Raw genomic sequence first — 17629 nt, forward strand, 5'->3', positions numbered from 1 at the left:
TAAGATGTCTGCCTTTGGAGTATCTATGACCAATACAGTACAAATCAACACATAATGATGGTACACTTTAACAGAAAAGGAGGTTGTTTGTGATATTACCTTGATATTCTCAGGCACAGAACGAAAGTCTCGACTACTAGCTAGCAATCTGTAGATATTTTTCTTGTCTACATGATTCATCAAACGTTCACATAGTAGGTCTGAAGCACTATTAGATGGACCGCATGCCAGAACATGAGAATTGGGAATGTTCTTTAGTACCTGGGGAGGAAAAAAAAAAAAAAAAGCAAAAAATACCATAACTATGTTTAACAGCATGAGATCAATGGGGAGGATTTAGTAAAGTAAGATGCAGGGATGAAAAGTGCATGAACAATTCCATTTTATGTTCTTTCCTCTGAAATGTAAAAATAAGCATGGGGGAATTCCAAAACAGGAAATTATAAGCATGACTGGATTTGGAAAGTGAGTACAGTTAAAAGTCAATGTCCAACACCGACTTTTCCCCTAGAATCTAGGGCCTAGATTATTCAGGGGGACTACAAATTACAGGAAATAATGACCTGATGTTATTCATGAAGCCTGGTGCTTACTGTTCAAAGCAGAGCCTTTTATGCTATCTGTAGAAACCCCATATTAACTGAATTTTTTTTTTAAATAATCCAATAAGAAATTATTAATTTAGCTTACCTATCCTGTTTTAGTGTTCACTGTCAGACTTAAGAGAAATGTGATCTGAAAAAAGGAAAATATTTCTGCTGGTTTCCATCTTTATGGTTTCTCTGTGGTACCAAAAGTGACATTGCCTGTGTTTTTTTTTTTTTTTCCAAGTGTACCAGAGAAGACGGAAAGTAAGTTTTATACAAAATTGGGGCTTCCTCCAGCCCACTCCGCGAAGATCGCTCCCATGCGCACGTCCAAAGTCTCCTGGATCCTCCCGTAGAAGCCCCTTTTTCTTTGGCCAGTCGGCGTAGGCGCAGTGTGGCCAAGCATGCTCCCACTGGTAGCGGTCCAGGCGCAGAATGCTTCCAGCTACAGGCCACCGCATGGTAAGTACGCCCAACTGGCCACGGAGAAAGGGGCTGCTACCGGAGGATCCCTAAGGGCCAGTTCTCACTGGGGCAATAAGCGGGCAATTCCCGCTAATTTCCGCCGTAACTAGCGCAATACTAACTAATGGCAGTGATCTCACTGCCCCAATTGCGGATGATTTGCGATCAGCAGCAATCACAAAAATGCCTACAGCATTTTTCCACGATTCTAGAACGATCACAATACTGTGCTTAAAAAGCACTAATCGCAATCGCTCACAGATCGCGAGTGTGTACAGTGATTTTACCGCGCTAATCGCGGTGACGTCACCTGCATAAAATGCTAGCGCTTTGCGCTTTTAAATGAGAACAGGCCCTCAGGCTTTGAACGCCCATAGGAAGCTCCAGGTATCTACAAAAAACTTTTACTTTCTGTCGTCTCAGGTTTTAACCCAGCTCAGTGTTAATTTACTGCTTATATTACAGATTACACAGACGCTTGGTGAGCATTTACCGCCTGCGTCCGGGACTCATCGTTAAGCGCTCCCTTAAAGTGAATGGGAGAGTTTACCAGGCTTTTACCGACATTTACTCGAACACGTCTGAGGCGACCCCGGACGCTACATGTAGGGTCCAGGGTCGATTAACCACATCTAGTGCCCCCCCCCTCCTACAGGAACAAAAAATGCAGACTGCAACAGGAAGCCACTGAAAGCCTGAACACCATGCCGCCGAGACTCCGCCGGAATCCGGGTGGACGTCTGTGTGAACCAGCCCTTAATGTTATTAAAAAAAAAAACTCTTGGGGGCGTGGCCTGGCTATGGAGGAAACCGGGTGCCCTCTGTGTTTAAGTATATTTTCTCAGCAAACTGACAAATCAGTGACCACAGCTATGAGCAGATCGACTTCCAAGAAAAAGAGGCCAAGGAGGACGGAGACATAGATACGTATTTTAAATGAGCTTCACAGTGTTGGAAGACTGTGGTGGAGGAGGACCCAGACGCTATTTTACCATCAAGGCCGCAGGCTTTCCGAACACAATCACCTCTGGAGGAGGCCATGAATGACCGAGCATCAGACTCGTTAGATGCGGATACAGACCCGGGGTTCGACTGGAAGGCCTTCCTACGCACTATACAGACTAAAGCAGAATTTGATGCATTGGCGTCGCGCATTGAAAATGCATACAAGAAGGACATTGCGGAGGTAAAGAAGGAGATTGTGGAGGTGGCGGACACAGTGGAGGAGCTGGAACAAGAAGTAGGCTAGACTTGAGGATGCTGTGAATGCGATCTTTGCTAACATGGAGACACAGGATAAACGGCTGGATGAGCATGTAATGAAAATAGACTTAATTTCTTAAAAAACGCATCCGGCGTAAAAAATGTAAGAGTGCGTGGCCTACCGGAGGCAACAGGGCCTGAGGACTTGATACCATCTTTGGAAGGGATTTTTAGGCAGCTACTAGGTAAGCCTGATGACTTTACTATTATAATAGATCGGGCACATCATGCTTTTGGGCCAAAGCCTTCTGATGCAACCCCCTTCCCGCAGAGATGTTATTTGCAGACTCCATTATTTCACAGTGAAAGAAGCCATCATGGCAGCAGCTCATGCCCAAAAAGAACTAGATTTTGATTGCGCAGTTCTCCATTTGTACTCTGACCTCTTCCACCACACTCCATCTATGAAGAGCGGTAAGACCTCGTTAGCACTGTGTGACGCCGGTGACACTTGTGGGGATTTCCCTTTGTTCTCATCAAACATAATGGACAATCCACAAGCTTTCAAACTCTAGCGGACTTACCAAAGGTGATTGAAAAATTCAGTCTCCCTGCTATTTTTCTACCAGATTGGCAGTCAGTGGATTGTCTAGCCCCTTTACCGCAACGGGAGTGATGGAATACCCCTAGGAGCAGGAAACAATGATCAAGGGCCCAGGAAAAGGCTTCTGGCCACAACTTCATATCTCCAGATACTATCCACTGAAATATGGTCTGCCCAGAGCCATTTAGTCAAACAATGGCTGCTATGCCTAAACTTGTTTGAGGCACCCATGGGCGCTTTGTGAGTATAATATACCCTATCGCATAGTGGACTTGAAAATTATATTATCTGATCTATGGAAGCTTCCAACCTGTTTGACTTTAGCCTTTTGCTCTTTTGTTGTTTTTACATTATTGGAGACTCTCTAATAACCCTTTTTTTTGCGTTTTCATACTTTATGGCTTTGGCATTAACAGACAGACTTTAGCCCCAAGAATAAAGCCTCATACACACGGGCTACAACTGTTGCCGCAACCACGTGACACGCACGTGTTGCGGCGACAAGTCGCCCGTGTGCATGAGGCGTGCATCCCGAACCGTCGCTAGACGCTGCTGTCGCCGCAACATCGCCGCAACTGTCGCTAGTCCACCATGTGTATGCGGACTAGCGACAGCAACTCCATACACAATGTATGGAGCTTCAGGCGGGGGGGACGAACTTTCAGCGACAGTTTCCGCCGAATCTGTGTCCCTCTGTGCGCCGTGTGTACGGCTGTTGCCCAGAGGGACCTGGCGACGAGCTATCGCTGTTTTTTTTTTTTTTAAATCGCTCGAGCCACTGCAGTGGCTCATGTGTATGAGCCATTATTAGTCAAATGTGTCACTTTTGCTGGGGGAAAAAAAAGGTACCTAGGATATTTATCTAGTAGTTTCCACACAATGGTGTCAATTTTGTTGAATCATATATTTCTGCCAGTCAGTGAAAGGTGTGGAGCTTACCACATCAGTTGTTTTGATAGATGAGCCGTGGAGTCCTCCAGGACCGCTTGATCCAGATAGCCCTGGCCAGGAGTCTATGCGCCCGGTAGTACGAGTGATAGATGTGCTGGGTCGGCTGACCCGATCCTGGAACGCAAATTTCCGCGTTCCACGTCAGAAACAGGAAGTCCGGCCCTCAGAATCAGATTGATGGTGGCCTCACTCCTCTCTGCCAATCGCTTACACGTTTCAGAAGCTAAGCGGCTTTCTTCGTCAGAGCTGGATCACTGGGGGCGATAGGTCACTTTGCTCTTGCGCTCTCCAATCCTAGGCATTGTGTGCATATCTATCATATCGGCATCACCAGTCCTCCTGTGATTATACAATTAGTGTATTTATGTAGAGTTCTGAGGGGAATGAATGTGCCGTGCATTCTCACAAATCATTCATGCTGGTATTCAAAAATAATGAAAATACATTTACAACAAAAATGAAAATAAAGTGCATACATTATATATCACCAGGGCATATTCTATTCTATGTATATCCATTGCACATTGTAATTTTAAAATTATATATAGCATCCCCCTCTTCCTATTGTTCACAAATACCAAAGGCTTATATGGCAGTTAATGTACTGATGAACAACTATTAACCTCCCTAGCGTTCTGGACGAGCTAGGCTCATCCAGAGACGCCGGAGGCCACCGACCGCTCAGGCCCTGCTGGGCCGATTTGAATTTTTTTTTTTTCAAACACGCAGATAGCACTTTGCTAGCTGCGCATTTCTCTGCTCGCCGCATAATATGCCCCCCCCCCAGACCCCGTGCGCAGCCTGGCCAATCAGTGCCAGGCAGCACTGAGGGGTGGATCGGGACTCCCTATGACGTCACGATGTTGATGACGTCATTCCGTTCGTCGCCATGGCGAAAGCCCTCAAGGAAATCCCGTTCAGAACGGGATTTCCTGACGGGCATAGGCGCCGGCGGCGATCGGAAGGGTGGGTGGGAATTGGCAGGGAGGGGAGTATCATGTAGCTAGCGCAAGGCTAGCTACATGATTAAAAAAAATAAAATAAAAATTTAGGTATAAAAAACCATGCGCAGCCATGCGGCTGCACATAATCAGAACGCCCAGCAGGTTAATACTGGATGGAATATAAACTCCAATTTAATGCAGATTCTTCGGATTTTTACTGGGTTTTTTTTAGTTTAAAGTGGTTTTCTTCAGTTAGTTGAAGGCATATGTCTCCAGATGAATGCTAAGTACCTAAAAAAGTGAAGCATAATTTCCATACTTTTTCAGATTTTTACAGAGTTTCTTTCAATGTATTTAGAATTCTTTTCTTCAGTTAGTTTAAGGCATATATCTCCAAATCACGATTCAGCCCCATTGGTGCCAAGCATTCAAGTTGATAGATCCAAAAGGTTTCCAGCTTTGATAGTTGTGAAATATAGTCACCAGCTCTCCAGTGTTTTTATACCCTCTGAACCCCACGGAAACTGGTGCTCACAACAGAATTGGAATGGAACTGTCCCTGCAAACAACATTAACTTAGGGAGAACCAAGAGACTATTGAAGGAATGCTTGCGTGAACACGGCATCAATATCAGCAAAAGATTTAAAGGACATCCATTAGCTTTACATTATAGACAATTCCATTCCAATTCGGTTGTGGGCACCAGTTTCCGTGGGGTTCAGAGGGTTCAAAAACACCGGAGAGGGGGTGACTATATTTTACAACTATCAAAGCTGGAAACCTTTTGGATCTATCAACTTGAATGCTTGGCACCAATGGTGCTGAATCATGATTTGGAGATATATGCCTTCAACTGACTGAAGAAAACAACTTTAAACTAAAAGAAAACAGTAAAAATCCAAAGAATCTTGGAAATTATGCTTCACTGTGAATGCTTCACGTTTTTAAGTACTTAGTATTTACTTAGGGATAGAGGTTTTTAAGCAAAATAGCAAAAAATCTCGTAAAGATCTGAAGAAATAGAGAAAATATGCTTCACTGTTTCACTATAAAAATTGATTATATTTGAATGAGACTGAAACATCGCTAATCAACTGGATCTGCATTAAATTGAAGTTTATATTCCATCCAGTATCAATAGTTGTTCATCAGTACATTAACTGCCATATAAGAGTTTGGTATTTGTGAACAATAGGAAGAGGGGATGCTATATATAATTTTAAAATTACAATGATATACATAGAATAGAATATGCCCTGGCAATATATAATGTATGCACTTTATTTTTATTGTTGTAAATGTATGTTCATTATTTTTGAATACCAGCATGAATGATTTGTGAGAATGTACGGCACATTAATCCCCCTCAGAACTCTAAGTATATAAATACACTAATAGTATCATTACAGAAGGACTGGTGATGCAGATATTAAGTGTAGATATGCCCACAATGCCTAGGATTGGAGAGCGCAAAAGATAAAAGTGACCCATCGCCCCAGTTATCCAGCTCTGATGAAGGAAGCCGCTTCGCTTCTGAAACGTGTAAGCGATTGGCAGAGAGGAGTGACGTCACCACCAATCTGATTCTGGGGGCCGGACTTCCTGTTTCCGCCATGGAAATTTGCGTTCCAGGACCGGGTCAGCCGACCCAGCGCATCTATCACTCGTATTATTGGGCACATAGACTCTCCCGTTCAGCCGCCGGCCGAGGCTATCGAGATCGAGCAGTCCTGGAGGACTCCATGGCACATCTATCAAAACCAAAGGAAGCACTCCTGAGCCGAGTGCGAAACAGCTGTAGACCATCTTTATGTTGCTTGTCCCCTCTCTCCTGGCTGACGATTGCTGTGTCTGCATGTAGTGCTTTTAAATGGAATTTTGAATAAAGGTCTGTTCTTACTGGATGTGCCCAGCCGCTTGGATCTCTACAGTTTGCACATCTATCAAAACAACTGAAGTGGTAATCTCCACACCTTTCACTGACTTGCAGCAGTGTATGCTTCAACAACTTATAACTTCAATTGACACCATTGTGTGGAAACTACTAGATAAACATCCTAGGAACCCCCCCCCCCCCCCCCCCCCCCCCCCTCCCGGCAAAAGTGAAACATTTGACTAATTCTTGGGTCTAAAGCCATCAGCTAATCTACAGTTTATAACCCAGCAACAGGAAAAGGCTTCTTTACTTTTCATTTTACAAGCTCAATCCCTGGCAGTGCTCTGCAGCATAACTGTATGTGTGTGACTGTGCTGGTGAGTGGAAACAGGCTCCTGTTGCTATCATTTGTCATTTATAGGATTTTATTTGCCTGTTTAAACAATAAATCCTATATTTATATTTACAATCTATATGGTTATAATTATCCAGGAGCGCACCCTATATTATCAAAATCTATGAGAGTTTACTTATGGTTAGGGGAACCACTATTTTAGGGTAGCAGCTGATTGCAACAAGTCCTTTCCCTCTGGCGCAGAGACTTACTAGTGTATTCGTTTTAATATATGCCTATGCATGAGATGCTTAATGGATGTCCCTTTCTATAAACTTCCAGTATTAGCTGAGACTTATGTGATCAGATATCTTGCAAATGTCTATTAAATGAGGGTGGAGGTGGGAACCTTGGGCTTAATTTAAGGGAGATGTTTAGTCTTTAATGCAAGTTTTGTGCGGGGTATGAAGCCGTTGAGATGATTAAGATGAGAATCTGATTATGCTAGGTATCTTATGCACCTATTTGAGGGTTACGATGGATACTTTATATAAGCCTGTGGTCCTTAAGTGGTTAAACATCCCACAAAAAAAGATCCCAAATCTTGTCTGGTTTCCACAGTGATTTAGGAGTACGCCAATCCCTAATGCTGGGGATACATGGGCCGATACGCTTATTAATCGAGCCGCTGATGGCTTGATTGATAATTTCCGACAGGTCCGATGACCCGCCGGATCGATACCCCGCTCGATCTCCACGGGCGAACAATAGCGGGAAATCGAGCGGAAGATAAGGAGCGTTCGCGGGGACGAGCGGGAATAGATCCGGTGGCTAATCAAGTCGCCGGGTCGACCCGTGCATCCCCACCATCAGACTAAAGGTACGGCGACAGCCCTACACCTAAATCTAATAGCCATGGTAATTGATAGTGAGGGTGATGTCGATGGTAGATATACCTTTCTCAAATGCTCTATTGAAGGGTCAATATTCACAGTTGCCAGTACTTACTTACCAGGTAGCCACACTCTTGAGAATTCTGAATAAGTTAAATAATTTTAGAGATGGTTATTATTGGGGGGGCATTCTAAACTTTACCTTGGACCGCCTTGATAGCTCGAAAGCTTCTTCTTCTGTGCCTTATAGAGCTCTTTTTTTTTGTTTTTTGTTTCAATAAGTATTTATTGAGTTTATAACAGAAGAAAAAGTACATAACAGGCAACTTAAGCCTAAAGGCTTAAGGGTGTGCATAAAATCACAAAAATCTTTACATTACATTGCATTACAGCAGCAGTAAACAGAAGACAACATAGTACATAAACTTGCGGGTAGAGTGATGTTTTGAGAGAAATGTCTGTCCCTATTGGTTCTTATTCATAGATAGACTTCAAATGGGGAAATGAAACTCAAGTTTTGAACCAACAACTATAAAGAAGGAAATTTGAAGCTATTGGCAGAGGCTAGGAGGGAAGAGAGAGAGAGAGAGAGAGAGAGAGAGAGAGAGAGAGAGAGAGAGAGAGAGTGTGAGTGAGTGTGTAGAACCATTGCCAGCGTAATTTAAGGTAATTGTCCCAGTGGTTAGAACAGCGAGAAATTGTTCTCATCTCTCTGGAAGCTCTGTTCCAGGCATCTTGAGAGGCAGGGATGTCGAGAGATCTGTTCCAGGAGGAGATCTGCCAATAGGAAGTAGGGCAGGGAGTCGTACTGAGATAGGAATATAAGTTGGATACCTTAATTTGGATGGAATGGAAGCTGTTGAGGGAAGTCGCAATATCTCTGGGAAGGAATTTCGGGGAAAGGATTTTTTAAAAGGAAATCTCTAATTTGGAGATATTTGTAGAAATCCTTACCAGAGAGAATGAAGAATTCTTGTATATCTGAAAAAGTCTAAACATTCTTATGGAGTAAGTCTTGGATATAGGCTATCCCTTGGGATTCCCAGGATGATAAGTTTAAGTCAGGGATATTTAAGGTTAGTACAGAAATAGGGATTTTGAGGTGTGTGAGTCTTTTTGGTGGAAAATTTCGCAGAATCTGTGCCATTCTATAGCCATGTTTTTACTGAGGGGATAGCAGCATAAATCACACTTTTTTGAGAACTAAAGGAGGCTAAATAGGCCGGAAAGGAGTAACCCTGGAGAAAAGATTTCAATTTTTACCCAGAGTTCATCAGGAGGTTGGTGCCAGGCGACAATAGCTTGTTCGACTATTGCTGCTCTATAATAGGAAGTTAGGGAAGGGAGGCCAAAATATATTGTTAGAAAACCTTGGTTGTCTATTGGCCCAAATACATTTATTGATTATGGATTGTAATCTACGTAGGAAGGTTATAGGGACTATGATAGGTAAGTTCCTGAACAGGTATAAAAAAAAAATGTGGTAAGAAAACCATTTTGAAAGCAGCTGTTCTGCCAATCCATGAGAATTCCTGTGTTATTGCCTGTAGGAGAGGACGGAGTTTTGTTAACCATGGGGTGTAATTATCCTTAAAAAGTTGGGAGATGGAAGGGGTTAACTCAATTCCAAGATAGTGTATGGAACGGTCAGACCAGGAGAAAGATAAGAGGGATTTGAGTAAAGTAAGTTGTGTAGGGGTTATATTAATGGGCATAATCACCGACTTAAATTTGTTTAGTTTGTAATACGACACTCGGGAGTATAATGCCAATATATCTTTGACTCTAGATAAGGACTTGGAGGGGTTAGTTAAGGTTAGGATAATATCGACCAAGTTTAAATTGATCTTTCCCTATTAGGACACCTGTGATGAGTGGGTCATTCCTAATTAATTGAGCTAGGGGTTCAAGGGGGAGGATAAATATTAAAGGGGAGAGGGGGCAACCTTGACGGCTTCCGTTCGTAATGTTGAATGGTGTGGATCCTCATTTGTAACTACTGCTGAGGGGTTGGAATATAAGGCTAGGATTGAATTAAAGGGATACTGTAGGGGGGTCAAGGGAAAATCAGTTGAACTTACCCGGGGCTTCTAACGGTCCCCCGCAGACATCCTATGTTGGCGTAGCCACTCACCGATGCTCCAGCCCCGCCTCCGGTTCACTTCTGGAATTTCAGACTTTAAAGTCTGAAAACCACTGCGCTTGCGTTGCCGTGTCCTCGATCCCGCTGAGGTCATCAAGAGCGCACAGCGCAGGCCCAGTATGGTCTGTGTCTGCGCAGTACACTCCTGGTGACATCAGCGGGAGCGAGGACACGGGCGTGCAGGCGCAGTGGTTTTCTGACTTTAAAGTCAGAAATTCCAGAAGTGAACTGGGGCGGGCCGGAGCATCAGTGAGTGGCTGCGCCAACACAGGATGTCTGAGGGGGACCATTAGAAGCCCCGGGTAAGTTCAGCTCATTTTCCCCCGACCCCCCTACAGTATCCCTTTAAAGCAGAATATAACCCTGCATTTCAACTTTGCTCTAAAACATTATTTACAGCATATTATATGCAAAAAGCATTTTTTTTTTACTAGACCAGCATTGGAAGGGTTAAACACAGAGGTTTTAAGTTCCTTGCAGACATTCAGATAGTTACATTCTATTTAGTTAGTGTGTAACTGTTTATCAATAGATACATCTCTTTGGCTGTCCTCCAAGCTCCTTCTCAGTGAGAGAGATGAGTCACAATAAACACATATTTGTAAACAAAAAGTATCTAACTCAAGTTCGGATTCGTCTGCAGAAATCTCTAGGGACTTTAAAGCCCTGTGTAACCCTTCCAATGCTGGTCTAGTAAAAAAAAAAATGCTGGTTGCATATAATATACTGTAAATAATGTTTTAGAGAAAAGTTGAAATGCAGGGTTATATTCCGCTTTAAGTAAGAAACTGGAGATACCAATGCGTAGGAGGGCCTCTTTTAGATAGCACCAGTTGACCCTGTCAAATGCCTTCTCTGCATCCAAAGATAGAAAGAGAGAAGGTGTCCGACAGGACTCGAAACTATGCAAAAGGCCTAGGATCCTTCTGGTCCCATCGTTAGTGAGTCTCCCCTTTACAAATCCCACCTGATCTGGGTGGACAAGTGAGGGCAAAATGGGAGCAAGTCTATTGGCGAGCACTTTGGCGAGGAGTTTTACGTCTGTGTTAAGTAGCAATATGGGTCTGTAGCTGCTAGGATTTAGGGGGTCTTTGCCTTGTTTATGGATGGTAGTGATTGTTGCCGATAAAAATTCAGAAGATAAAGAATGCATTGAATGCATTTGTTAAAGGGGATACAAGGAGTTTTGAGAAGGAGAGGTAGTACTTATTAATGAAACCATCAGCTCCAGGGGCTTTGCTGGGTTTAAAGAGAATCTGTATTCACAAAATGAAGTATAAACAAACATCCCTGCCTGTTTGGGGTCATCTCCTAGCCCCCTCTGTATTATTTTTGCTGCTCTCCTCAGCAATAAAGAGGGTAAAAAAACTGTTTTATAAACTGTTTTGTAAACAGAAAAGATGGCCACCAAAACAGGAAGTACATCAGCAGAGCAGTGAACTCAGTTAATACACAGTGAGTACACAGAGAATTCAGTGGGTTACACATTGAATTCAGTCTCCAGAGGTTATGTGCAAGTTTTGAAAGAACTCTGTGTCAATGAAGCATGACAAGCTGTGTCTTGGCTCTGCACTGGTGTCAGCCTGACAGGCAGCTTCCTCATCAGCCAGCTATTCTTTGTTCAGTTTATCAGTCTGTGTTTATCAGCCTCACAGATAGCAGACAAGCTGACAGTGAGAGCAGGGACATTGTCTGTGAGGAATATTCCTCACAGGAGCACTGGAGGGGCTTGGAAGGAGTTAACTTGTTCACATTACTGAAGAGTTGGCAGCCTTCCAGACACAGCCGACAAGTCTGACAGGGGAAAGATAAGTTGATTTATTACAAAGACCGTGCAAGTAGAAAGTGCTGCAGTAAGCCAGAGCACAATGGAACAGCCTTAGGAACTTGTAGAATATGAGAAATACTGCTAAAATTTTTGTTACAGAGTCTGTATTGTTAAAATCGCACAAAAGTAAACATACCAGTGCGTTAGGGGACATCTCCTATTACCCTCTGTCACAATTTCGCCGCTCCTCGCCGCATTAAAAGTGGTTAAAAACAGTTTTAAAAAGTTTGTTTGTAAACAAACAAAATGGCCACCTAAACAGGAAGTAGGTTTATGTACAGTATGTCCACACATAGAAAACACATCCATACACAAGCAGGCTGTATGCACCCTTCCTTTTGAATCTCAATAGATCATTTGTGTGTTTCTTTCCCCCTGCAGTTCTCATGCACTGAAGTTTCAGGCTGCTTTTTTCTTCCTGCAAACAGCTTTGCCCTTGTCTATAATTCCTCAGTATGTGAAAGCCCAGCCAGGTCAGAGGACGATTTATCCAGCTTGTAAAAGATAAGAGAGAAGAGAGAAGCTGCACTAATCTAAATATCACACAGGCAGTGTGCATAGAGGGGCCTGGAAGGGGGAGTTCATAGCAGAACCACAACACTGAAGAACTTGGCAGCCTTCCAGACACAGGCTGACAAGTCTGACAGGGGAATGATACATTGATTTATTACAGAGACTGTGATAGTAGAAAGTGCTGCAGTAAGCCAGAACACATTAGAATAGCTTTTGGAACGTGTAGGATGATAAAAAACAGGATGCAATTTTTGTTACGGAGTCTCTTTAAGGAGTTTTATAGTGGATAGAACTTCTGAACCGGTAAATGGTTTATTAATAAGTCTGGACTGTTCTGGGGATAGGGAAGGTAGATGAACGGTGTCAAGAAAGGCTTCAATCTCTTGGGGGGGGGGGGGGGGGGGGGTTAGGTTGGTGAGTATCTGGACAAAGGTGTAAATTGTATAATTTACTGTAGTAGTCTGCCATAGCGTTGGCAATGGCTTGAGGATGATGTTGGACGATATTTGAATGGGGGTGGGTTAACTGGGTAATTTTCTGTTTAATTCTCATGCCTTTTATTTTTAAAGCCATTTTATACTAGCTTTATTAGAGTCCGATTAGTACGTGCATCTGAGATTTGAGAGCCATAACAAGCTCCTGAGACAATGCCTTAATAATTCAAGAGGCTTACGAGTTTGGGGGTTATAGAAAAGAGAAGGATCTCCTTCTAGGGAAGAGATATTTAGCAGGAGGTCATCAAGGAGTTTCCTCTTTTACTTATTATGAAATAGAGATTTTAATACAGATTCCCCAGATGTAGGCCTTATGAGCTAGCCATTGGGTTAGCTTAGAAGTAGTTGAAAATAGGCTAGGATTTCCTTTTCAATTTCGGAGGATAGTTTAGGTGAGGTGAGAATTGAGGCATTCAGTCTCCAAGGTCTGGCCACTCCTACTTTAGAAGACAGCTGTAGAGTAATACTTATTGGTGCGTGGTCGGACCAGGATCTGACACCTATCTCGACAGATCTCAAGTAGAGGGAGGAGAAATTTGTCAGCGAAGATCATATCAATTCTTGACGATGAGGCATGTACTGATGAAAAATATGAGTAGCTTCTGCTAATAGGGTTGATTATACGGCAAGTATTGTATAATTCAGCATTTAACCACTTGCCGACCGCCCACAGCCGATGGGCGGAGGCAAGGGTTGGGCCTAAACGACCGCAATACGCCCATCGGCGGGTGTGGTTATGCGCCGATTGCGTCACGCGTGACACGATCAGGCGCTGGCGACAGGCTCCAACCCCCTTGCGCAGTAACCCGCTGGCCGTTCAAAAGCACCGGCGGGTTACTAGCTACGAGATCGCCGCATGCAAAGCGTATAATACGCTATGTAATGTATACAAAGCGTATTATACAGGCTGCCTCCTGCCCTGGTGGTCCCAGTGTCCGAGGGACCATCAGGGCAGGCTGCAGCCATCAAGGTAAGCACCCAAGCACACTGATCTGCCCCCCCCCCCTCCCTCTGATCGCCCTCAGCACCCCTCAGACCCCCCCCCCTGCCCACCCCTCAGACCCCTGTTTGCACCCATCACCCCCTAATCACCCATCAACACTTTTTTAGATTGGTCCCTAAACTGCCCCCTGGGGGCTCCTGATCACCCAACCACACACACACACACACACACTCTCAGATCCTCCCCAGACCCTCCCCCCCTCTGTGTACTGTATACATCTATCCTCGCCTGTAATCACCCGTCATTCACCCGTCAATCAGCACCTGTCACTGCCACCTGTCAGATCAGACCCTAACCTGCCTCTTACGGGCATCTGATCACCCTCCCACACCATCAGATCGCCCGCAGACCTACCCTCAGATCACCTCCAAAGTGCATTGTTTACATCTGTTCTGTCATCTAATCACCCACTGATCACCCATCAATCACCTCCTGTCACTGCTACCAATCAGATCAGACCCCTATCTGATCTGATCACCCGCCCACACCCTCAGAATGCCCTCAGACCCCAGCCCTGATCACCTCGCCAGTGCATTGCTTGCATCTATTCCCCCATCTAATCACACCTTGAGACACCCATCAATCACCTCCTGTCACCACCTGTCACCCCCTAGCACACCTACCCATCAGATCAGGCCCTAATTTGCCCCGTGTGGGCTCCTGATCACTCGGCCAAACCCTCAGACCGCCTTCCGATCACCTCCCCAGTGCATTGCATCTATTTTCCCCTCTAACCACCCCCTGAGACACCCATCAATCACCTTCTGTCACCCCCCCTAGCACTCCTATCCATCAGATCAGGCCCAATACCACCTGTCATCTAAGAGGCCACCCTGCTTATGACCGGTTCCACAAAATTCCCCCCTCATAGACCACCGGTCATCAAAATTTGCACATGCTATACATACACACACCCCTGGTCATTTTGAGACATTTGGTTTCCAGACTACTCACGGTTTTGGGCCCCTAAAATGCCAGGGCAGTATAGGAACCCCACAAGTGACCCCATTTTAGAAAGAAGACACCCCAAGGTATTCCGTTAGGTGTATGACGAGTTCATAGAAGATTTTATTTTTTGTCACAAGTTAGCGGAAATTGATTTTTATTGTTTTTTTTTTTTTTTTCACAAAGTGAGAATTTTTACGCATACCCATGCTGGGTGGGAGAAATTGCTCTGTAAATGGACAATTGTGTGTAAAAAATTTTTTTTTAAAAAATTGTCATTTACAGAGATATTTCTCCCACCCAGCATGGGTATATGTAAAAATACACCCCAAAACACATTATACTACTTCTCCTGAGTACAGCATGTGTGGCACTTCTTTCCACCCTAAGTGCGCTAAGGGGCCCAAAGTCCAATGAGCACCTTTAGGATTTCACGGGTCATTTTGCGACATTTAGTTTCAAGACTACTCCTCACGGTTTAGGGCCCCTAAAATCACAGAGCAGTATAGGAACCCCACAAATGACCTCATTTTAGAAAGAAGAAACCCAAAGGTATTCCGTTAGGAGTATGGTGAGTTCATAGGAGATTTTATTTTTTGTCACAAGTTAGCGGAAAATGACACTTGTGGAAAAAAAAAAAATTTCCGCTAACTTGTGACAAAAAAAAAAATCTTCTATGAACTCACCATACTCCTAACGGAATACCTTGGGGTGTCTTCTTTCTAAAATTAGATCATTTGTGGGGTTCCTATACTGCCCTGGCATTTTAGGGGCCCTAAACCGTGAGGAGTAGTCTTGAAACCAAATGTCTCAAAATGACCCTTGAAATCCTACAGGTACTCATTGGACTTTGGGCCCCTTATCGCAGTTAGGGTGCAAAAAAGTGCCACACATGTGGTATCGCTATACTCAGGAGAAGTAGTATAATGTGTTTTGCGTTGTATTTTTGCACATACCCATGCTGAGTGGGAGAAATATCTCTGTAAATGGACAATTGTGTGTAAAAAAAAAAAAAAAAAAAAAAAAAAAAAAAAAATCAAAAAATTGTCATTTACAGAGCTATTTCTCCCACCCAGCATGGGTATGTGTAAAAATACACCCCAAAACACATTATACTACTTCTCCTGAGTACGGCAATACCACATGTGTGGCAATTTTTTGCAGCCCAACTGCGCTTAGGGGCCCAAAGTTCAATGAGCACCTTTAGGCTTTACAGGGGTGCTTACATTTAGGCACCCCCCAAAATCCCAGGACAGTAAACACACCCCACAAATGACCCCATTTTGGAAAGTAGACACTTCAAGGTATTCAGAAAGGAGCATAGTGAGTATGTGGCAGATTTCATTTTTTTTTGTCGCAAGTTAGCAGAAATAGAAACTTTTTTTTGTCACAAAGTGTCATTTTCCGCTAACTTGTGACAAAAAATAAAATCTATGAACTCACCATGCCTCTCAGTGAATACCTTGGATACCTTGGGATGTCTTCTTTCCAAAATGGGGTCATTTGGGGGGTATTTATACTATCCTGGAATTTTATCACCTCATGAAACATGACAGGTGCTCAGAAAAGTCAGAGATGCTTCAAAATGGGAAAATTCACTTTTGGCACCATAGTTTGTAAACGCTATAACTTTTACCCAAACCAATAAATATACACTATATCGGTTTTTTTTAAAATCAAAGACATGTAGCACATTAAATTTGGACAAAAATGTATACAGAAATTTTACTTTATTTGAAAAATGTTAGCACAGAAAGTAAAAATTTTTTTTTTGACAAAATTCATGTCTTTTTTGATGAATAAAATAAAAACTAAAACTCGCAGCACCAATCAAATAGCACCAAAAGAAAGCTGTATTATTGACAAGAAAAGGAGGTAAAATTCATTTAGATAGTACGTTGTATGACCGAGCAATAAACCGTGAAAGCTGCAGTGGTCTGAATGGCCTCAGATGAAAGATAATACAAAAAACTATACATACTTATAAAGAGCACACTAAGCAACAGAACAAACAAGCATAACAGTGCCTGGCTAAAGGCTCATACACACAGACTATAGTCTTTGGAAAATAAAGGATCACAGACCAATCTTACCACCCTTCATGTAGTATGAGAGCCATACTCCACACAGTCTTTTCTATGGAGCTGAACTCCACATCAGAAAAAAATCTTTGCAAGATGCTGCACACACAGTTGCTGTACAGACACAAAAGATCAGTATCTGCAAAAGATCTGTTCCTGCCAAAAATCCATTCCTGCAAATTGGCAAACACGAAAGGAAGACACGGCACTCAGGAGCTGTGTGCAGCAACAAGCTGTATTGAAACAGGCAGTACACTACATGTTTCGGGCGGAGCCCTTCATCAGGTGTAACGACCCCCCATCAACACAGGCAATTTATACCCACCCCCAGGAAGTGACAATATTCGAAACAGAACAACATCAAAACCAGGGAACTACACACCAGTGTCTACCCTGGAAAAAACCTGAGAATAAACACTAGAGTACAGTTATACATTACATCGCTTATTCCTTATATATATTACAGAAAGAGAATTAGCAGTGACTTATCAATATGATGAATTGAGTCCATTATTCCTCTGTGAAGTCCACCATGAAAAAAGAGAGTTAGAGAAAACAGGCCAAATTATTATTTTCATTCAGGCCATTCGGAGAGATACAATCAAATCTCCAAATCCATTTTGCTTCCCTTTGTAAAAGCAACCTATCTCTATTCCCACCTCTAGTAAGAGGTGGAATAGCATCCATAATAAACCATCGCAACTGAGTCACAGAATGACCCATCTGCAAGAAATGCCTTGCAACAGGTGTATCATACTGCGATT

General features: G+C 43.3%; 1 protein-coding gene across 4 annotated transcripts in view; it reads right to left on the reverse strand.

Annotated features, from left to right (window-relative positions):
• Positions 1 to 17629, reverse strand: part of MOV10 (Mov10 RNA helicase) — a 342254-nt gene that overhangs the window by 90895 nt on the left and 233730 nt on the right. For all 4 annotated transcript variants that reach the window (XM_068269732.1, XM_068269729.1, XM_068269730.1 and 1 more), the window contains one exon: positions 100 to 261. In XM_068269732.1, coding sequence (XP_068125833.1) covers positions 100 to 261 — 162 coding nt within the window. The remainder of the gene's footprint in view (positions 1 to 99; positions 262 to 17629) is intronic.

The sequence above is a fragment of the Hyperolius riggenbachi genome, chromosome 2 (assembly GCF_040937935.1).
Source record: "Hyperolius riggenbachi isolate aHypRig1 chromosome 2, aHypRig1.pri, whole genome shotgun sequence".
In the NCBI taxonomy this organism is placed as follows: Eukaryota; Metazoa; Chordata; class Amphibia; order Anura; family Hyperoliidae; genus Hyperolius; species Hyperolius riggenbachi.